This window comes from Rhinatrema bivittatum, chromosome 7 (assembly GCF_901001135.1).
Source record: "Rhinatrema bivittatum chromosome 7, aRhiBiv1.1, whole genome shotgun sequence".
NCBI classification, from domain to species: domain Eukaryota; kingdom Metazoa; phylum Chordata; class Amphibia; order Gymnophiona; family Rhinatrematidae; genus Rhinatrema; species Rhinatrema bivittatum.
Window position 1 is genome coordinate 190,903,520 of NC_042621.1, and position 23,787 is coordinate 190,927,306.

At 42.4% G+C, this 23,787-nt stretch overlaps 1 protein-coding gene across 9 annotated transcripts in view; it reads right to left on the reverse strand.

The window, feature by feature from the left end:
* Nucleotides 1-1,830: 1,830 nt before the first annotated feature.
* MYPN (myopalladin) overlaps nucleotides 1,831-23,787 on the reverse strand; it is a 389,049-nt gene continuing 367,092 nt past the window's right edge. For all 9 annotated transcript variants that reach the window (XM_029609689.1, XM_029609690.1, XM_029609692.1 and 6 more), the window contains 6 exons: nucleotides 22,947-23,029; nucleotides 21,142-21,268; nucleotides 18,910-19,117; nucleotides 18,378-18,543; nucleotides 17,264-17,397; nucleotides 1,831-4,558 (listed from right to left, as the gene is read on the reverse strand). In XM_029609689.1, the coding sequence (XP_029465549.1) occupies nucleotides 4,386-4,558; nucleotides 17,264-17,397; nucleotides 18,378-18,543; nucleotides 18,910-19,117; nucleotides 21,142-21,268; nucleotides 22,947-23,029 (891 nt within the window). In that variant the 3' untranslated portion in view covers nucleotides 1,831-4,385. The remainder of the gene's footprint in view (nucleotides 4,559-17,263; nucleotides 17,398-18,377; nucleotides 18,544-18,909; nucleotides 19,118-21,141; nucleotides 21,269-22,946; nucleotides 23,030-23,787) is intronic.

Consider the following 23,787-nt stretch of genomic DNA (forward strand, 5'->3'; position numbering starts at 1 on the left):
TTATTTAACCAGGATTCCAACGTGTCTTACAATTTAACACTGTAGAAAGACACATGCAGTCATTCCAGAGATGGAGATCTGGCAGCACATTTCTGTTATCCACATATTATAAAAGCCTCCAAAGAGGAAAGAAAAAAATAGAACAATGCTATTACTGTCATTAGCCTATTACACAGCATTAAGGTGACTTATCCTAGTTCATATGCAACATCAAGGACAGAGGGAAAATTTGAAATTCCATTCTAGGATTTCTTCTCAGTCAGACGCTTTATTCCATTCCACCACTGCTTTAATTCAACTCCAAGGATCGCTTGACGATTCTCTCTGATTTCTAGAGGACTATCAGCAGCATTCCAAGGCAGAGAAAGGGAAGGAGACCTAATTTTGCCAAAGTAATTAAATCAGGCCTGAGGTATTTCATTTATAAATAGGTCTTTTAAGCTTTTAATCATACAATTAAAAAATCCTGCGACAAGATTTGCATGAATGACTCAAGTTCCACTTTCTACCATACTGGCGACAAATCTACATTTTTTTTGCAGGAAATTTGTCAACATACTGATTTCAAGAAAGATGTGATGAAAATATAGTGCTTAATATGTGCTCTTTTTTATTCTGATATGCTTGATGGTGCTATTCTTACAATTCCAGGTATGAAGTGACCAGACGTCAATAGTACTACAAATTATCTCATACATATTTATTGTAACAATCCTGAAAACCCGACTGGATAGGTGTGCCTCCAGGAGAGGGTTGGAAAACACTGAACTATGGAGAACAAAGAACAAAACAGTGGATGGACAACTGTGCACTCTCTCTGTTTCTTACACGTTTTCTGTAAGCACCCACTGCTTGCCACTGAGAAGGACCCGGAACTAGATGGACCTTTGGTTTGACCCCAGTTTGGCTGTTCTTATGTCTTTTGTTGCCTTTGAACAAAAATAATAGCAATAATAAACACAAATTTGAACCCTTAAGAAAGTAGAAGAAAAAATATGTAGTAGTAGTTCCTGGCTGCTCCTACCATGTATGAAGATGAGTGTCTCCATGTTTTTGCAGCTTTTTCTTCATTCTCTCTGTTGGAACTAGTGAAAATGGGGGTATAAGCACCTGGTAGCTGCAAATAAAGACTCCTGGCCCCATAGCCCCTGTAGAGGCCCATTCTACAGTAATATAGTAACAGAGTAAACGATGGTAGATGAAGGCCAAAATGGCCCATCCAATCTGCCACGTTGAAATTCATCCACTTTTGGTAGGTGCACATACAAATTCCTATATGCAATCCAACACCAACTCCACCCTTCAGGTTAACTTGAGATGGAAGCCTAATGGTAGGAGGAGGAGGAAACTACTGTGTTTACCCCAAACAAATGCTTTTAAGCTTTCCAGGTCACTAAGCTAATCAGGACACAGGATTACCATCCTGGAGGTTAGCCATACTTGATTAAAAAAAAAGAAAAAAAAGGGAATTTATTTGTATTCTGCCTTTCAGCCACTTCAATATATATTAATTTTTTGTTTCTTCTCATCAGCGTGCTCTCTATTTTAACATCAGTTTTGTTTCCCGTTAGAAATGCAAGTTTCCTCTAGCGGTGTGCAGCTGAAAACATTTTGCTGTTTTGTTTCTTCTTAGTTCTTAGTTATTGTTAGTGCACATTACATTTTTTAGTACTCGTTAAAACTCATTAAATGCACATTTACATACTTTAAGATAAATGAAACACTGCAGTTAGGTTCGGCTTGTTTTTGTAGCAAAACAAGAAACATTCATAGAAATGTCCAAAACAACTTTAAAGAACTAAACGTTACAAAGAACCAAAAAAATAAAACTTGGATTTCTTTTCTTTAATATAAAGCAATGGATGTGAAATATTGCTGAAGATATTGGATTATGATACCATTTCATAAATGTGACAACTAAATAGTTACATGTGACAGTACTAGCCCTACCAGGATGTATGTATGTACGAGATTCAGTTCATGCTAAGTTACATGTCATTAGCCTAGGCACATAGTTGGCATCTTTTTGTATTATTCAATAATTATAGATTCAGTGAAACCGTTATAGCGACGCTTATAATTTTCAAAGCATAATATAAACTTTAGCTCATTATACAAACTGATTTCACATTGCATTATTAGATAGGTTGCATAGCATTATATTCCTTAGCATTGCACACAGTTCACCATCTGCAGGACTATTAGAACATTCAGACATATGAAAGGAGCAGAAATAGAATATGTATTAAAGAAGGAGCAGAATAACATTTTTTTAAATTTTGTTTGCTAAGAATAACCTTGTGTAACTCATACCCAGTGACTGTAGCCATCCCAGTCTCATGAAAAAATAAAACACTTTATCTCCTTTATTTTCATGAATGTATGCAGAACAGATAAATCCCCACATACATGTTTTATTTTTACTAGTTAAGGCAGCTAAGAGATTTTAAATTTATCTGAACACTTTCCTTGGGCAGATCCTTAGAATCTGCAAGCTTATTGCCTAGCATTACAGGAAAAAAAAAAGACAAAAATATATAAACTGTAGTTTGGCAAAAGCAAAATATGAAAGTGCCAATTCCAACCTTATATATGGGTGATATGAGACAGTTGTTTTCAGTGTATGGACTGACATATGGATGTATGTGGCAGTCAAATACAAGGCATGAATCAGTGCCTAACTAATTTTCAAGGAAACACTATTATATAAACAAAATGTATGGGCTAAATGTGATTATCAAGTAGAGTGCACTTAAATAATTCCACTGTTGCTTTATTATCATCATTAGCAAATGCATAACTATAATTAATATTATTATTTCAGATTCTCCATTACACCACAGGTTTGCAATAGGTTTTCTCAGTGACTCAGGCACGATCTGAAGAGTTAAAATAACAAATTACTACTCTGTAAATAGAATGTATTAGATCATACAGCAGGCAATAACTGACCTGACTGTAGCAGGCAGATTCTTTCTCCTGCAGTTTTCAAAATAGTTTCATGAAAAAAAAAATACATTTTGCTATATCTTCTTTCAAAAATGATTGGCTCACTGGTAGAGAACAGTGACCTTGATCTTTGCTTCCAGCCAATAAAATCCTGTCCATTACCTTTCTTCCCTTAGATCAATAATTTTCTAGTACAGTTTAGGTTTGTATTCTATTTGGTCGCACTTTGACAAACAATGTTTGGCAAAGCAATGCTTGATTAAGGCTACATTTAAAGACGGGCTGGAAAATCTTGATCCCCTGCCTCAGTCAGATTTCAGGTATTTTTCAGCAGATATGGTTTACTGGATTGAAATCAGAGATCAGATTATTAAGATCCCGGAAAATTGAAATAAAAAGGTAATTTGCTCAATATATCATTCTTCACTGGAAAATAACTGGATTATTGGCAGAATTGAAGATTGCAGTTGAAGATAATGATTTTTTTTCTGTCCATCTCTATGTAACTTCAAACAAGGAGAAATGTAAACATTTTATTAGGTCTAGTTTCCTTCCTTAACCACAGAATTTAACCAATGGCTAGACAGCTTTCATAATGCTTGAGATCAACCAATGGTGGGGCAGTTTTCAAAATACTCAATATCTTCACAATGTATTCTGACTTCTCTAAGATTTCAATTGAATAAGTTGAAAAAGCCTGCTTCCCCAGAGGAATGAAAAAGAAACAGGGATTCAAAGTATTGTGAACGTTGAGGGCAGATAAAAAGTGTGAACTGTGGGTTACTGGGCACTCTACTATCTGTGACAGAAATTTGAATGAAATTGGATCAATAGTTCAAATTTTATTAGGAGAGGGCACAATTATAGGTGGGGATTTTCAGACAGACATAGCGATTTTATAAGGACAATTTCTCTGTAGGAAACTAGGCCCAAAATATAATTTTGGAGGGGGGGCAAGAACATGTACAGTATTATGACAATCTTTTAATTTCATAATTTTTCCAACCTGTTTCTGCTTCATGCACACAAATGTTGAACCAAATAAACTTAACATTCACCACTGTTTACACTCCTTCAATTCTATTATATCATCAGGGTGTTAAATGGCAATAATAAACGTAAATCCTGAACAGTTACTTCTAGAATTAAAAGGTAGCTAATATTTATTTAATCAACGCTGAGGCTGTCTGCTCACTCTGTAATACTTTAAAAAAGCGCAATACTGAACTTACTGCCCTACATTCTGTACCACAATTATCACTTAGGATAATACTACACAAACATCTTGTACCACCTGTTTCCTGCAACAGTCCCAGCAGCAGCTCACTTACTAAAACGAGGTTGCTTGTAAACGTTGAGTTTCTTGGCTGTACGTTCTAGCTTTTTTCACAGTTCTTTCTAGTATTCCACTGCTTAAACATTGAAACAGTAAAAGTTCAAAGTTCATCGCTCTCCACCACATTTAGAGAAGAAGGAGAAAATACCAAAGGATTCACAACAGAAGGGAAAGCAGAGAGGATGTCCAGTCCTTGGCCAGTGAGGGTTGCATACCGGTTGCCACTGGATCGCACCTTTTTTATTTGTTGTGGAATCTGCTGGTGCCACTGAGCTGTAGAAATAATCATAATATTTAAAGTAGAGATAGAAACATGGGAAAATGTAAAGCTTTTATCAGTTAATTTGACTTTTCATTTCAATTATTATTATGCAGAGATAGTGGATGACTGCAAACTGTATGTTTGTAGGAAGGGCGAACACTGTACAGCAATTATACCCTTGCCTTGGAATAGCGGAGTTGCTTAGCAGTAATAGTTGTTCTCCTAGGACAGCAGAATTTTAGACCTCACACATGGGTGACATCATCGGATGGAGCCCGGCACGGAACTTTGATCTCAAAGATTCTAGAGCTTTCAGCATGCCCTACTGAACATGTGCAGTTGTAGTGCTAACCCTGCCCCCTAGGCAGAGTCCCTCAGTCCATGATATAGCTAATACATGGAGACACCAACTTCCGGGGGGGGGGGGGGGGGCAGGAGGATTTTGTGAGGACTAACATCCTGCTGTCCTAGGAGAACACCTGTTACAGGTAAGCAATGCTGCTTTCTCCTAGGACAAGCAGGATGGTAGTCCTCACACATGGGTGAATATGTAGCTCTTACTGTCCGAGCAGGACAAGGTAGTAAACCGCACATTGCTGGAGCACTACTCCTTCCTTTGCCTGCGAGGTAGCTGACCCACCAGAGGTGCAAGCGGGAAAAGAGTTGGGTTCTACCAAGAAAGCTAAGAAAAGACTGAGACACCCACCCTCATGCGTGCAGGGATGCCTGAGGCAGGGGAGTGATGTGAGTGCAAGCAGAAGCAACTATGCATCACGGAAACAGAACAAGCAGGGTTTCTGACAAAAACAGTGGATCTAGATCCTCCAGGTTACAGGAAGGACCCAGAGATGTAAATAAGAGAGACTCTAGGACGAAAACCACACAGTTTCCATCGGTGTGAAAAAACAACTGAAAAACAAACTGGGGTCCGAGAGCCCTCCAGAAAGAGACTGTCAACCACTGACAGCCAAAGGTCTGGAGAAGAGTGCCCAGGTATGGCTGGTAGGCTGAATGGGCAAAAGAAACCCATGCCACACTTGGAAGAACAAGCAGCACACCATGGCAGGGTCTGGGACAGACTTAGCTAACCATGCAGGGCAGCGTTAAGGGTTTCAAGGGATGAGAACAATCCCCGAAACAGACCTGTAGCCTGAAGCTCCTAGAAGGGAGATACAATAGGCTTGAAGCTCACCCAAGAACACCTGCCAGAACTGGATCAGCTATCCTGACTCAGGATAGCAGGGGAACAGGTAGGCTCTTTGGGCAACCCAGAGAAAGAGAGAGACTAAGACTCTCCCTGCAGGTATATGGAGAGATACCACAGGCGCCTTAGCTTCCTCCACTCACCCCAATCAACCAACCAGAAGTCGGCCGGAGCAAAGAACACAAGGAGGCAGACTGGCGAACCACCGGCGCAAGCAGAATTCACCCTGTTGGGTATCAACCCCAAGCGAATAACTCACTGTTGAAGCCATTAGGGAGTATTCCACTGAGATGGAGCCCTCAGTCTTCTTGAAACAGCAGAAACTGAGAGAAATTGCCTCAGGGAGAAGCCCCAAAGGCTCCACCAGGAGACGGGAAGCCAGGGAGTCGCATGCGCACACTCCGGCAGAACCGGATATTACCATCAGCCTAGAAGCCCAAAAGGCAGTCGGGCAGGTCCAAGGTGATCTCAAATTAGATACCACCTGGCTGTGGTATCCCTAACCCAGCCATGAGGGTATAAACTTCCCCTCCTAAGGGAGCACATGGCCTAGCAATGGTCAATGCTGCATGACCCCGAACTGCTCTGTCCGCAAACAGGGCAACCCTAAAATAAGGGGAAAAGAACAGTTTGCACATTACTGCTAGCAGAGGGCAGTGCCCCTCAGGTTGGGACTGGGCCCAGCCATGGACATGACAAATCCCTCAGCCATGGACATGACAAAAGGGAAAAGGCAAAATTGCCTAGCTGATGGTTGAAACACACCTCACAGAGGAGGGTCTCCCAGGCAAGGATGACTGACGATAGTGATCCTTGAGGAAGACAGCCATAGAGTCCAGTAAAGACCAAGGTAACTCCTGAACCGGGGGAAACCTGGAGGGTCACTGGGGACAACACTAGACAGGCTCCCTCGAGGATAGACCTGCCGTGCCTCCAGCATACAAAGGAGAGTGCTACACACTACTATTCTTGGGGCTGGCGCCTGCCAGAGTAGTAACCTCCCTCGACCAGGAGCGGAAATGACACCCCTCGAAGGGGTGCACAATGGGACATCCAGAGGGGAACCCGAAAGGGATGCCCCAGAGCCCAGAGGAAACTGCCCTTGCAAGGGGAGAGGAAAATCGCGGGATAGACTGAGCGACTCCCCGAAGAAGAGTAGATGCACAATCACAGACTGTTGAGGCACTGAAGCGACTAACCCACCACAGGCCACCAGCCTTGAATATGGGAGGTCACCACTTCAGTACCCAGAGGGATCCCAGCTGAAGACGGTCCAACGACTGCTTCAGTTGCTCCCTGGCCCTGGTCTCCAAGAAGACATGCCAATGCAGAGGATTGGGGCCCCGGATCAGAGAAAAACCTCTCAGGAACAGAGCCTCAGGAACAGAGCATGGTAAAGGGCGAAAGATAGAGGCCTCTGCGGAGAAAGAAGAGGACACTCTAGCCACTCTCACGATGTCCACTTATCTCAGGATCTGACCAAGAGTGCAGTCCTAGGTCAGTCCGGTGGCTGCAGAACACAACTTGTTGTGACCGCCTGGAGGGAACACCCAAGCAACAGAGGGCAACTGGAAGCCCTCTGCAGCGAAAGCATGCTGGGTGGAACTCATGTAGTGTTAACCCATCCACGAATGGTGGCACACCTATGATCCTGAGTGCCGTGCTTGTGGGGGAAACCCCACACCCCAGCAAGGGCCGAGAACCACATGCCAGAGTTGGTGGGTACACGTCGCCGCACGACCAAGCAGAGAGTGAGTAAAGACGCCTACCCCACCAGTGCTCCTCAGCACTAAGCGGTGCAGACTGACACGGAGGCTAAGACAAGGCTGAAAGATGGGAGAACTCTAGTATGGCTGAGAAGTGCACAGCCAGGGAGAATGCCACCTGCCAGCATCCAAGGTCCTTGGAACAGATGCCTCATCTGTCCCAACCTTGCTGGTTGCACGTCAATGGCACAGTAACTCCAGCAGAGTGGAGAGGACAGTGTGATGGTGGAATCCCTAGCACCACTGGTGCCCTGGGTAAGGCATGTGGAGGGTGGCGACCTATGGCGTTGCCCCCTCCAGTACCAGAGAATGCTCCAAGAGGTGGGCCATTGAACTGCATCAGAGCCGGCTCCCCTGCGAGTCCCACTGGGAGCCACTGCATTGAAGTCCCTGATGAGTGCAGGTGCTTATGGATGACTGCGGACATATCCTGCGATCTATAAGCAGTCTGTAGATGAATAGCGCCATTCCTGGTGCCCCACATGTCCATGGGCGTCTATCGCCCAGCTGCCCTGATGCCCGAAGATATGGATCAATGAAGCCATGGGCATCTGCAGGGAGAGGCCCTGAAGTCCCCTGACAGGTCATTGATGTTAAAAGGAATCGATCACCACCAGTGCTGATGGCAATTTCCCTCAGCTTACTGATTCGTCCGGTGGGGTCAATGCTGCGAGATCAATGGCCTCGCAAGCAGTACGGCTGATAATAGCCTCACTAGCGACCATTAAGCTGGTGGTGTGTGCATTTTGGCAGGGTCACCAACCCTGGGATCATCGGCTGGAGGGCCAGCTCTGACCCTCCCAGTGCTCTGCAGTGCGCACCACACAGGAGCCCCAAGGGTACTGGGCCATTGCGGACAGGTGCACCAGCACACCAGGGAGCCGAGTAGATGGGTACCCCTGGAGGCCAAGAGCCTTAGCCCCCTGAGGGTTGTTGGGTCATGCAGGGCTTCAGAGAGTCCCGGTGGTTGATGGCCACAGTGGTGACAAGGACGCTCAATGGTAGATCTGGTGCTGGTCAGTGGGGGCTTGATGTAGCCAAGGTGGTAACTAGAGACCTCAGTGGTCCAAAGGCCTCTCTGCTGGCCCCACACCTCGATAGCCATGAGGGCGTCAATGGTATCGGGGCAGCACCGCAGCACAATGGCATTGAGGCCATGCTGGCAATGAGGCCACACACCTTGATGATCTATTGGGGGGCTGCGGCATTCAGGGAAAGCCCTTGACAGCAGTGAGGTCTGCCGCAGTATCAATGTTACACCCGTAACAGTATCAAGGGCTTGGCACCACTTTGACCTTGCCAGTCCCTAGGGTGGCCATGCACGCACCTTGATGGATCCAGGCATTGATGTTATCGAGGGCCCTGATGGCATCGAGAGCAGCACGGCATCGAGAATACAGCAGCATCGATGGCACTGCAGTTACCATAGCACCGAGTGCCACGAGGCTACCAAGGCATCGAGTGTCCCAAGGGCACTGAGACATTGAGTGCTTCGAGGGTAGCGAGTCACTGAGAGCACTGCGGCAAGTGCACCAAGGGCACTGTGCCAAGAGATCGAGCCAAAAGCACTGAAACATCGAATGCATCAAAGGCACCATGACATCGAGTGTAGTTAAAACACCATGGCATCAAGGCCTTGAGTGTATCGAGGGCACAGAGTTATCGAGTACATTGAGGGCACTGTGACATCCAGTGCAATGAGAGCACCTTGACATCCAGTGCAGCGAGGGCACCGTGTCATCGAGTGCCCTGCACCATGGCACTGAAGGCATCGAGAGCACCGAGTCATCAAGTGCATCGAGGGCACTATGACATCTCAGCAAAGGCACCGTGACATTGAGTACATCGAGGGCACCATGTCATTGAGTACGCTACACCGAGGGCATTGTGTCATCGAGAATGCTACACCATGGCACCGAGGGCATCGAGAGCACAGAGTCATCAAATACATTGAGAGCACGTGACATTGAATACAGCAAAGGCACCGTGACATTGAGTGCATCTAGTGCATCTAGGGCATCATGTCATTGAGTGCATCGAGGGTACTGTGTGATCGAGTGCATGGCTCCATGGCACCACGGCACCGAGCTGAGGGCAGGGAGGCCTCAATGCCCAAACCGGTGGAGCGAGTCTCCAGTTCTACCGATGCCGACGGCACCGAAGACCACTGTGGCATCATAGGCAGTCACGCACCTCGACGCAATGAGGGTAAGCCTGGACTTCGACGGCATCAAGGGGATCATGGTACCCGAGGATGGGCCCTGTCCCTGATGTGGTCCCAACATGGATGCGCCAGATGCCGAAGTGCAGCAGCAAGCTGTTAGTCCAGGCTCCCTCTCTCCCAGGGGGATTGCATTGCCAAGGCTGGCAAGCAGGAGGGGAGGCAATGTAATCCAGGGCTTCCAACCGTGGAGACTAGTTCCTTGAGACGTGAGGAGGATAAGCTCTCCTCCCCACAGGAACGGCATTGTCCTTGATCCTTCCACCATCTATATCCACCGATGCCGAACGATAGGTGAACCACCATGGAACTCCAGCCCGGGTAGAACTCAGGCGAGTCCCCAGGCTCAGTGGCCTACATGGATCACTGATAGACTGCATACGCCAGTCCTGTCAGCACTATGGAAAAAAAGAAAACAGACAGAGCACAGAGAGGAAACAAGTACAACAACCTGTAGGAGCAGTTTTTTTTTCTAGTAACAGACTCTGTCAGGCTTCATAGGGGGAACCCACCATGTGGCCGGCAGACAGTTGGAAAGGAAAGAAAGAAAGAAAGTAAGAATAAAGAAAGAAAGAAAAGCTGCAGCTCTAGAAAAAGGCACTTACAAAACTGTAAGAAGAGAGCAAAGCTGAAAACTGTGAAAAAATGTTTCTAATAACAAAAGAGCACGAGCTCCACAACCGCGAGATGAGAGCTCTGCAGAAAAGAAGAGACTGAGGGACTCTGACTTGGGGACAAGGTTATCACTACAGCTGCACATGCTCAGTAGGGCATGCTAAAAGTTCTAGAATCTTTGAGATCAAAGTTCCGTGTCGGGCTCCATTTGATGATGTCACCCATGTGTGAGGACTACCATCCTGCCTGTCCTAGGAGAATTTAATGCCCCTTTTATTATAGATTTTAATTTATGTTAGCAACGTTATGAAATATTAGCAATGTGCCTAAATAATAACTGCATAATGGACAAATAAATCTGCCAACTGAACATGCCACTCTGGTTGTGAGGGCTTCCAAAACCTGATCTGGGGATCTTACTGGCAGTTGAGTTTTCAGGACCTCCATAATGAAAAGGCATATATTCATGAGATAAATTTGCATATACTGGAGACCCAGTACATACAGATTTATCTCATGCATATTTATTGTGGAGATCCTGAAATAGGACAATTTTGGGAAATGCTGTTCCTAAGACTTCAAATTTTCATACTAAAGACTTCAAATTTTCATACTAAAGGAAAAAAATATAAATGGTCAACTGTTGTTCCACTATTTACTGATAGGCTAGGAAGAAGCCACAAATACACATTTATTTTTATATTTTTTTTTAGCTAAAACGACATTTTGCCTTTAAGGAAGTTGGAATGGAATTTAATGCGCTAGGAAAATGTGCTTGCACGTGTGTATGTATTTTTGCATGTGTAAGTGTGTGTGTGTTTTAGCATGTGAGTTTGTGTATCAAACACTGCCAACTACCTGTCATTATTGTCACTGCCACCTCTCTTTCCTTTATTTTCTTTAAGTAGCACTGTGTATCTGCCCATTTACAATATCCAGATCTAGTCCAATTTCAGCCCATACATTTGTACTGAGTTATGGTTCAAACAAGTAGCAATACTCAACAATAAAGAAGAGGAAGCAAAAATTAAACAAAGGAAAATACCTTCCTAGAAAAACATTTCCTTAATATGTATACAAATATGAATTTGTGCATTGAAGGAAAGTATAAATTGGATCACATATTTTATACTTTTTACTATGTCTCCTCAACAACCACCCAGTAAAAACAGATAAATCTCCCCCAATCCCTTTGGGATAGGTTTATTTTGTAAAGTATTCTCTATGCTAAACAGAAAAGGCTAAAAAAAACAAAACACCATACACAATACAAAGGGCTGTGAGAGGTGTCTATTTGAATATGTCTCTTCCAGCAGTTCACAAAAATATCCCTGATAATTTAGTAATTTACATTAATATAAAATGAGAATTATGACAGCATGCTAACCAGACAATATTAGTACATGAAAAGTTAAAAGGAAAATATATAACACAGATATTAGTCTGATACAATTATATTCAAATTATAGCACTTTTCCTTACTACATTATGGGTGTGATGTACTAAAGTGTGGTAACCATTACTATTCATGGTAAAATCTACTCTATGCACTAACAGGTGAATTTTCACAAGGTTGTGCTGGGAAAAATTAGCATATACACGTGTAAGCAGCATGTACATGCTACTTTGGAAATGTCAAACATACACACAAATAAAGGTTCACATGCAAATATATGCATGTATAAAAGGAGTGGTCTTGGGGAGGTCTGAGGCAGGGACAACATAATGCATTAATTGCTATTTTAAGAGAGATGTATGCATGTAGATTTGGCAGCTTATATGTGTTATTTTTCATATGCTAATTATCTTGCATAAATGATATCAAACATGTTTATTGGCTGGGTGGGAGATCTGGGTGATCATTTGGTTTTGAAAAACCAAAAGGGTTTCAATGATCTGGAAATGGACTGGTTAAACTCATGGAGGAATCAGAAAACTGGTTCATTTCTTTTGCATTCATATTAGAAAATTTGCTGTCTTACCCACATGAATAGGAAATTATGCGGGTAAGTCCTGCTTATTTTTTGCACGTAAATAATCCATGTGTACAATTTTACAATAAATTTGAAAACTATGCACATTATTTGCATCATTCACACATTCAATGGTTTAGCAGTACTGAGCCGAATAAGTCTCAAAAAGCTCTACTTATTTAGATATGTAGCACTTTTGAGATTATCTGGCTATCTTACTTATCTGAATAAGTAATGCTTTTTTAGAAAAACTTATCCGACCAAGTTAATTCTATATCCGTGCGTATCCATATGTATGCGTGAATGTTCCAGGGTAGATTTACACATATTGGGGCAGATTTTAAAAGGGTTGCGCACGGCGTACATTTGTGCGTGCTACCTGGCGCGCACAAATCTACGCCCGATTTTATAACATGCGCGCGCAGCCACGCACATGTTATAAAATCAGGGGTTGGCGCGCGCAAGGGGGTGCTCACTAGTGCACCTTGCGCACGCCGAGCCCTTGGGGAGACCAGCAGGCTTTCCCTGTTTCCTCCGAGGCCGCTCTGAAATCAGGCGGCCTCGGAGGGAACTTTCCTTCCCCCCCCCCCACCTTCCCCTCCCTTCCCCTACCTGTCCCACCCCCCAGCCCAAAACCCCCCACGTACCTTTATCTCACAAGTTATGCCTGCCAGCGCCCGATCCCCTGGCCCAGTGCGGGGCTTTATGCGCGCCGCTGGGCCTTTTGAAAATAGGCCCAGCGCACGTAGGGCTTTGAAAATGTGCCCCATTTTGTAAACTGCACATATATAATATGCACAAGTTATCCAAAACTAGGGTAGATATGCACGCAGCAATATATGCACATATATGGGCTTCGGCACAGTTCTTTATAAGTTATCCTCTAACAGATGAATTTTCAAATGAGTTACACATGTAAATGTAACATACTATCATAGCAATTTTCAAAAGCCATTTACCCACGTTAAGTATACTTAACGTGGGTAAAACCTATTGATAATTCAATGGCATATATTGTAGCAATGTTCAAAAGCCCACTTACACAGCTAAAGTGCATTTACCTGTGTAAAACCCAGTTTTAAGATGGTATATGCTTTTGAAAATCTGGCCCTTATAAGCCTTTACTGTGGCTCAGTATATTCATATGTGGAAATGGACAGGGTAAAGAAGAATAATGATTAGTGAACTGTTTCTCCATTTAGTCCTTATGTACTGAAGTGGGGTAACACAGAACCTGCCAAATATTTTTCAAGTTGTAAAATAATCTGCACCTGGAGGGCGGCATTATGTTGGTATAACATAAGGCAGTTCAACTAAGAAAAGTCTGGTCCATTTCTTTCCCCATCCTGGAGCATCTATTGGTGCTCTGACTGCAGGTGCAGAGACAAATGAACAATGCAAAGATAGAGAGAGAGAGAGAGAGAGCAATACGGCAATATGGCCATACGGCCGGCGCCATTTTGCAATACGGCCCGAGTATTGCAATGTCACAGGGGCCGACCGTCGGCCCCTATGACATAGTGAGGGCAAAGGTAGCGCCGGCGCCATTTTGAATACTGGCAATACGGCCGGAGTGCAGGAGGTCGCTCCCGGACCCCCACTGGACTTTTGGCAAGCCTTGTGGGGGTCAGGAGGCCCCCCCAAGCTGGCCAAAAGTCCCTGGGGGTCCAGCGGGGGTCCGGGAGCGATCTCCTGCACGCGGGCCATATTGCCAGTATTCAAAATGGTGCTGGTGCTACCTTTGCCCTGTCACATGGTAAGGGCAAAGGGCCATCGGCGCCATTTTTTTTTTAGCGCAGCTGATAGCGTGGGAGCGTGGGAACGGGAGATCGCTTCCCGTGGCCCCCCTGGACCACCAGGTATGTGTAAAACGTTTTTGGGGGGGGGGGTCGGGAGAGTGGGGGAGGCTAAGGGGGTAATTTTAAAGGGTTGGGGTGGGGATTTTTTATCGACGCGGGCCTCACTAAAAAAAATTAGTGATCCGATTCCAATTCACTTCTCGTAACGATCAGATTTCCACCCCCCTCCCAGCCGAACCCGATCGTTAAAACGATCGGGCACACGATTCACATCCCTACTGCAGGAATGATGTGAAGATTATGTGGCTTATGTTTGAGGAATAGCTCACGCTGATTGATGCAGACTGGACCTGAACTACCACTCTTGACCATGAAGTCTCAGGATACAGTGGCTCACCTACTATGCTATTTCAAACCAAATCAATAATAAAGACTGACTGCCTCACACCACCAATCCTCCGCAGTCTACAATGTTAGCATGTGCGTCTAAATGAGATTGGAGTTCTTGCTAATAGAAATTAAAAAATTATTATTTCAACCCAGTCTAAGGATGCTGGGTTTGAGAGAACTCACAAAGTAAAGAAAATATTTAATCTTTCTCTCTCTCTCACATTCTACACTTATTTGCCAACAAAGATAGGAACAAATTGACTTCTATATTTCAAGTTATTTCAAAGATCGTTTTTTCCTTTAAGGAAACAACACAGAGATACTTTTATCTACAGGTCCTGTGATTAAACACTGTAGTACATTTATCTACAGATGGAGTGTACAAAATCTGAAGTCTGTGAGACAATGAAAAATATTTCTTTCTGAGGTAGTATGTTCTTCAATTAAATCAGCTCGGAATCATACCATCAATCATCCACTTTTCTCATATCCACTTAACTATCAAAGCTGGAAAACCCCAAGCCTCAATTTTAACTAATTCCTTACCTCAGAAAGGATTAGAATTATAATTAACACTACTTTCACACAGTCACACACACAGCTAGTGTTTCCTAGGCTTCTGTGACAGGAACCTACAACTGGGTCTCTCCCCTGCAGTCTATAGCACAGCTCTGCCTTATCCCCAACACAGCTTTGCCTCAGAATTTAACACAGCTCTCTCTGCAGCTTCTAACAAAACCCTGCCACAGATTTCCAGCATAGCTTTCACTACAGCCATCAACATAGCTCTCTCTGAAGTCTCCACATCTGCCTCAGACCCCCAACACAGCTCTCGCTGCAGTTTCCACATGCTTTCTGAAAAATCCTCAGAAGAGATCCTTATTTGTCTGAAGTCTTTTCAAGAAATAGTTCTCATCTACTTTAAAAGAACTTTCTTATCCACCAAGAAACTATTTGAAAACTCCTTGATGAAGGATCACAGCTTTCAAAATAATTTTTAGTATGTTCAAAACATTCTTTTAAGGCAAATTACTTCTCAAATCTTTCTGTTCTTTTCCTTATCTTGGTATTGCTATGCAGACCTGATCACCCAACTGCTTTGTATAGACATTGAGCTGGGCTAGTTTACTAAGTCAAAATTATGGCATTGTCTATAAGATGGCAAAGAATTTTCTTTTTTTTTTCTCTCTCTCTGAGAGCTGCACGGAACTTGTTTTTCCACTTTTTAGATTGCCCACTAAAATGAATGGGAAAATGAAACCAATAAAAAAACTCCACTTGCACAGTTCAAAATCACACCAAACTTTCAGTTTAGCTTCTAAAGAAATGTGAAAGTAGTTCTGTGTCATTTTATGACCATATTAGCTATTTTAACATTTTTACAGCTAATTATATTTTTAACTTACATGATAAACATTTTTTCCTCAAATAAGGGTTAAATCCATATTTATATGATGTCACCTGGTGACCACCACCACCAAACCTACTTCTGACAGGTTTCAATCACAGGGACCCCCTGGGAAAATGGGTGGGATATTTTAATTAATATTTACTTCTGACCCCTGGTCAGGTCACAAGCAGCTCTAATTCATACCAACACTTGAAAAATGTTAATTTCTATTAATAGGCAAAAGTTTATTAAATTTATTGGTGCTAGGTTTGCCAGGGTGCTTCTTAAGGGCTAACACTCAGGTGGGAACCTTTCTACATGCTCCCCTTTTGAAACATCACCTTTTTACACTTTTAAGATTATTCGTTTAAGTTTTATTAACTTTTAAACTTTAATTTTCCTATAGGTACTGTGTAGGCAGCCTCTCGCTGATGTCACTGCCTCACATCTGTGAGGATCCCTTGGCCTGCACTGTAATCTTGCCGGGGCTTTGATTACAGCCCTGGCACTGTCTGCTGGCTTAAGCTGCCAGCGGCAGCATTCCCAGTGCTGCTGCAGCAGTGTGACACCAGCCACACTGCTCGGCATTTATCCATTAAAAAAAACAACTCTTCATGGCACTTCTGGGCTCTCTCTGGCTGCTGGGAGCTCCCCAGATTCCTGCGGTCCCAGAAACAACTGGGAAGACATTTATTTTAAATTGTATTTACCCCATTTACATTCCTTCAGCAGCATGGACTTCTTACTGGATACTTCATTTAGGAGTGGGTGCAGTACTCCACGAGCACATCAAGAGTAAGCTCATTCTCCTGTACACTGACAAGGATATTGCAGATCCTGGCTCTGCATACTGGTGTTCCTGCACTGCTTGCTGCTCGCCTCGTGATGCCACTTCCACATCCAGAAGTTCAGAAAGAATGCTTGGATTATTGCTATGGGTACAAAGTAGCTGTGGGCTTTGTGCCTGCTTTTTGTATGGGGAAAAATTTAAAGGAAAATAACCCACACAGATTTAAAAATACAATCTATACGCCTTATTTTCTTGCCTCCAATCTAAACATGCCCTTGGAAACGCCTCCTAGCAATACAGGTAAATGTAAGCATGTTGTACATGTTTTTACCTGCATCAAGAGTGGGCAATTTTCAAGTAGCCAGTTTAAGCTGGAAAAAAACATGTTGCTAATGGAAATCGACTTTCAAACATATCCTCTGAATTGCTTCTCTGACTCAAAGCATCAATGGAGGATCTGCAAAAGGGTCAGACCCCGTTTTCAGGTGGAGCCTGGGTAGTAATTTAACCAGTGATAGAGAATCATAATAAGTTGTGTTTAGTATAGAAATAATATTAATAAACCTACCATATATGTCAAGTCTAGCAGTACATGACACAATACCAGCTTCGTTCTTGGCAGATAATGTATACCAACCGGCATCTTCTTTCTTAGCAGGTTGAATCAAGAGGCAGACATATCCTGTTGTGTCTTCATGCATGCTAGGAAAAAGTAAGGAACATTTGTTTTTTGTTTGTTTACTTTTATTCTCATCTGCTACATATACTATTGCATTCACAGGGCTATAGATTCAATTATAGTGTGACTAAAGCAAATAAAGCATAAAAACTTGTAGCAGGTTAACTGGAGGACAATTGAAACGGCTTCAGTTTACTTCCAGAAAATATGCAAACATAATAAAATCAGCATATGGAAGCACTTGAATTCTCTATTTCTATTTGGATTTGTATGCTGCCTTATTGAATTTGATGGGAACGCCCAAAGCGGCTTACAAATATATGAAAAATATAGTTAAATACAATATATTGATCAATTTGTTTATAAACAAATGCTCTCATTTCTAGATCACATCTTACAAACACAGATGAGTTATTTTCTCAGCCCAGCAGCTTCTTGTTTTTTAGATATCTTTTGCTAATATATATGCTACTTTAAGATATTTAAGGTATTAAAGCATATATTTTGCTAATATATATGCTACTTTAAGATATTAAAGCATATATTTTGCTAATATATGCTACTTTAAGATATCTACAAAACAAGAAGCTGCTGGGCTGAGAAAATAACTCATCTGTGTTTGTAAGTACAGTAAGATGTGATCTAGAAATGAGAGCATTTGTTTATAAACAAATTGATCAATGCTCTACCTGTCAAGAAATATTTATTTAAAAAATAGCATTTTGTTCAGCATATATAAAACTGAATATTTCTTTCTTGGTTTCTATCAGTCAAAGTTTATTTAAACTCTTGGCCAACGTGACATTTCTTGTTCTAATTCATGATTTTCAATTTTATACTGGTTCAGAAAGAAGCATGGCAGTATTCATTTTAAAGATTTACAATAAAAAGTAAAGATTTTAAAACTTTCTCCCCAGAGATAATGCTTGCTTGCTAGACAGTATCCGCCATGAAATGGCAGAAGCTTTACAGAATGGGCAAATTTCATTTTACAAGATTGTACCTTATCCTTTGCTTGTTTGAAGGGATGGTTTCGTTATCTTTCTTCCAGTAAAATACTGGTGGTGGCATTCCCACTACTCGACTCTCTAATCGGACCGGGTGGCCTTCAGGTATCCCACAGTTCTGTAGCTTCTCCAAGAATAAAGGGGCTTTCTTGACTTCCTTAGCTATACAAGACAGAAAGCAGAGTTTACGAACAGTCAAATTATTGTTAGAGAGCTACAGACAATGCAAACAAATTTCCAGCCTTCTAGTGTAAAGATGTACATCAACATTCTCTGCCTTGAGCTGTGGGAAAGGTAGATTATAAATCGAATAAATTCATCAATAGCAATATGTCCAATATTTCTCTGGTTTTTCTTAAGTTGAAATGTGCACCTGTGCTATTTTTGATAGGTGAGAAATTTATACTAATGTCCAAAGTCTTTAAAGCCTGATAACCTGTGTGTAATGTGGCAGTACTACAGCCTAACATGATATTTATAGGCACCAGAAAGACAATTCGCTGATGGTAGATTTTAAGTAATCCTTACCAACTACACTGAGCTCCAGGCTGAATGAATTCTGACCAGTCTTGTTTGTTGCAATACAAGTATAGGTTCCAGCATCGTGTTGCATGAGAGGATCGATAAGCAGAGAGTGAACGCCATTCTCCCGGATCAGCATCTTGTGAGTCGCATCTCTTAAAACAGTTTTGCCATTCAGAAGCCACAGCAGGTCTGGTGTTGGTAACCCACTCACCTAACAGACGATGAAACAATTGACACAGATTATTGTGAGCGACATGCTTACTTTCTTAGTTACTGAACATGCTATAATAATTTTCATTTTGGACGAAGTGGGGAAAAAGCCTTGGTGAATCAGGCTGGGGAAGACAACTTTGAAAGCCATTTTCTCTAGTAAAACAGTGTTTTAGCCATGGAAAGGGTCTTTTAAAACCGCCCATCCTGCATGTGGGTAAAACTTTGGGCGTAGTTCCACCACATGCTTACTTTTACATACATTCCCAGGGGTAGGGCTAGGATAGGGATTCAACAATTGATGTACTGTCATGCCTTGGCCTAACAGATTTTTCACATATTGCTCATTGATGAATGGCCTGTTTAAACACTTTAATCCAATCTAAAATCCATTTCCACCAATGTTTGGATTTGTGTTGGCAGGGGGGGGGGGGGGCACACACTTGAGTCAGAGAGGACAATTTTTGAAGATCTAACTTGCTAGATCCATTCTTCTGGATGAAAACTGCACCCCACGTACAGGCCGATACAATATCGCCATGTGTTAAATAGGCACTCATGATTGAGCGCCCGCTCCCTTAATGTGCACCGATCCACCTCTCCTGGGAGCTTGATTTAATATTTAAATTGGGTGCCATGCTAAAAAAGAGGCGCTAGGGGAAATTGTGTGCCCCTAGCCCCTCCTCGGCAGTGGGCGCCCAGGAGAGGTGGCTGTCAACCGGTTAGGAAAATGGAGGCTCATTACTTGAGCGTCTCTTTTCCTAACCTGACCGCCGGCACCCTTTTTCTAAAATTATTCTTTGGGGACATTTTTAATTTTGTAGTTCCTCTGACTTAATATCGCCATGATATTAAGTCAGAGGAAGTACAGAAAAGCAGTATTTTCAGCTTTTCTGTACACTTTTTGCAGGCGGTACTTTTGATGATTAAAAATGTGTGCGTCGGGCGCACAATTTTTTTTTTCATTGGAGGGAATAGATAATAGCCTCATCAACATGCATTTACATGTGATGAGCCCTACTACCTATGCGCGCGTTTTGAAGGCGCCAACCCCCGTTTTGCATTGGGGGTTATGGACGCGTGTCCAAAACATGTGTCCCATCATGCATTGAGCCATGTGCTGCAGCCAGCGCTCGGTATTGCATCAGCTTGATAGTGGGATAAAAGCAAGCACATGCTTTCACAACATGTATAATTTTAGCTGCGTTAAACAGAGGAGTTCCAGGGGGAATGTATTTGCTTAAATTTGTATTTTCAATGCATGGGCATACTTTTGCCCCCATTTCTCTGCCCAGAAAAATAGCAGATGCAAAGTACATGGGCCCTGTTGTACCAGCATACATTTCACTTAGATGGGTTACTGAAAATTGTGCCCAGAATGTTTAACTGGCAAAACGCTTTACATAAATGTTTTATTCTGCCCATGATCTCAAACACTAGGCAAAAATGTATTGTTTGCTGGTCTTTATTTCTCGCATGGGAAGGATAGTCAAATGTCTCAGTGTGGAAATGCTTAATTTGTGATATGCTCAAGGAGATGAAACTGTGCAAACAAAACCATCGTTACATAATAACCGAGCTGGATTTCAGAGTATGGCACCCACAGGCAGAGGATCAGGGAAGGGTGCTGCAGGAGGAGTCCCAGTGTGTGGGTGACTTCAGAATTTGGCTCCCTAGGAATTTGATGTTGCCTATGCCTAAATCTGGTCCTGCTTAACACAGGTGCTAATATGTGTGCAGAATAATCTGTGTACATCACTGGCTACGCTCATTTAACTGGTTTCTGGCTAGAAGAGAAATGGAGAAGAAAAAATTGAAAATGAAAAAGGAAGTAAGCAGAAAAGAGAAAGAATGAAAATATAACAATAAAATGTGAAAAAAACCCCTAATAATTAAAATAACTATTGAAGATATCTGGAATGGATACCATGTTGAGCCTTGTTAATTCTCTCATTCCGTGCTTGTCTAAACATTTTTGAAAATGCAGCTCTCAGAAGACAGAAAAGAAAGGAAAAACACAAGTACCTTACAGTCCAATCTACACAATCGACCTTCATGAGCCACCATGTCCCCAGGTGCTTGGAGGAAATATGGCCGGAAGAATCGCTCTTGAACTGGCTCTCCTTCTACTTCCTGCAAGCGGGACCTCACTCTGTAATAAGTGCATTCATTTACTCAATGAACGTCTAAGAAAGGCAGATTATTTTCTTACAATATAGCAAGGATCACATACTGTAGAACACAGATTAACGGATAAATTAATATATCTTTGGAAGATGTCTAATATTCATTATTTGTAGCATAACTAGCTAAAACATGTGCCAATCAAGACAGGATTAAACATGTTCTAATTAGTCTCAAGGAAACTCCTGTTGCATCAATAGAGTTTGGTTTGACCTATAGGAAGCCTTCTATTGTGACCAATAGGTAATCTCTTATTGGATCAGCGGGGTTTGGTCTGAGAAATAGAAAGCACATTAGAGACACACAGACAAACAGATGGGCACTGGTTTTTATTATAGAGATCTGTAATAATTTTTTTCCTTTTTGCCAGCTATAGCACCAGTCTCCCTCCCTTTACTGATCTTCCCTACAGTATGCCTTAGGTACTTTAGCAGTACTCTCAGACTCAGTTCCAGCTTTACTGTGGATCAGGCATCTAATGTAGCACAATTCTCACAAACAGGCCAATGCAATATCAGTGTGTAAAAAAAACATGCGTCCAAACTGGGCAAACGTTTTTTGATTGCACACACATCTACTTGTCCTGGGTGCTCGATGCAATAGGCAAATGAGCTGCTGCACTAAAAGGGATGCACAATGGATAAGTTGTACATCCCTAGCGCTCTGCATCAGGCGCCCAGAAGAAATGGCTGTGCATTTAGAACAGCCTGGCCAGATCTCCCTCCCCACCACCAGCAGGGCTGTTCCTGATAGGTCCTTTTCACTAACACTTGTCAGTGAAAGGGCCAGTCCCTTTTTAGGACAGTCTTCTGAAAGGGGATTGGTCCTTTCATTTAGATGTGACATGTCAGTGAACGGACCAATCGGAAGGAAGTGAAGTAGTGAATAAATTAATATCACATACCCGACACTTAATATTAATGTGTTCACTCCTTCACTCACTGCCGGCAGGGTTTCCGATTGGGCCGGACCTTGGGGATGCTGCTTTCTGTGGTTCCTCCTATGAGGAACCACAGAAAGCAGGATTTTTTTTTAAGCACTTGAGTGGGACATAATTCTGCTTTCTGTGGTTCCTCCTACTAATAGGAGGAATCACAGAAAGCAGGATTTTTTTGTTTTTTTTCATCAGCCCTTGAGTGTTGCATGCCTTAATGCCTGCTCCCAGGTGTTAAAATGGACGCCATGGCCGTGCGGCAATTTTTTACATCAGGTGGTAATAGCTAATAGCCTCATCGACAAGAATTTACATGTGATGAGCTCTATTAGCTAAGCGCTGGTTTGGAAGCGTGTTTTGGATGCGCTAATCCCCTTCTTGCATGAGAAGTTTTGGATGCACGTGTAAAACTGTGCGCTCACCAAGCACACTATATTGTGTCGACCTTAAAGTGAATACCTGGGATAGATCTTCCCTTTTCTATTCCTTCTGGAACTATCAAAAACAATATTTTCAACCTGTTTTTGACCCATTTGCCAATACAGCTGGCAGGCTTACTTTATGACTTGTGTATTAAACTGAAGTTAAGTTCATGATATGGTACCTCTTATAATTATCAGCCAGTTTATACTTTAATCTCAGTCTCTAACTGAGAGCAGGGGAAAACAGATTACTTATAGAAGCAAGCATGTCTTTGGTTTTTTTTTTTTACCTGTGAGATTGGACAATTGGTGTCATTCGGGCACGGAGAGGAGCTGTCTGCACAAGCATGTGACCGGAGCAACTGATTCTCCCCTGTAAGACATTAGGTACAATTCGTTTACAGTTACACAAATGAAATGCACCACGTTTTATCTATCTTAGTAAAAATATGCACCCCACTAGGCTTCTCTTTTACAGGCATAGGAATAATCTGTATATGCTTAAGAGACTGGATTGAGTAAATTCATGCCAATCTTGATAGTGTGAAAACTCTCCAAAAAAGTACATCATAGGCATTCACATGTTTTCCTTTCCAAGTTTTCCAGATAAGTGTGCTAAATATGGTTTTCCTGTTGACTTGTTTGGAATGTATGATATTCTAAACCCCTGGCAGTTTTATGACTGCATGTTGAGATAATGTGTCTGTGCGCTTTGCCAACATCACTTAAGATTTGGCACCAAGAATTCCTAATACTATGATTAATGTAATTTCTGGATAATGATTCAGCAGCAGTGAATTATGGTTCTCATGGATGCAACTTAGACTCGTACAGCTTCTAATAAGAAAATGCTTTGATGTGTGACTTTGCTTAATCACAGTGAACAGAAGATCAGATGCTTTTGATATGTCTATTTTCTTGACTTTAAGAGTTATTTCTTAAGAAGGGTCAGCTTATATTGTTTTCAATCATTCTGCTAGCTTCCAGAATTAATCATTATTTTATTACGGGAAAGTGTGAGGGGTGGATGGGGAAGGGGGTAGAATAGTGACTGGAAATGGGAGTGTATCAAAGACTAAACCACCGTGCAACCAATATGCATGATCTTTGAACATTTCCCCTTGATACCAT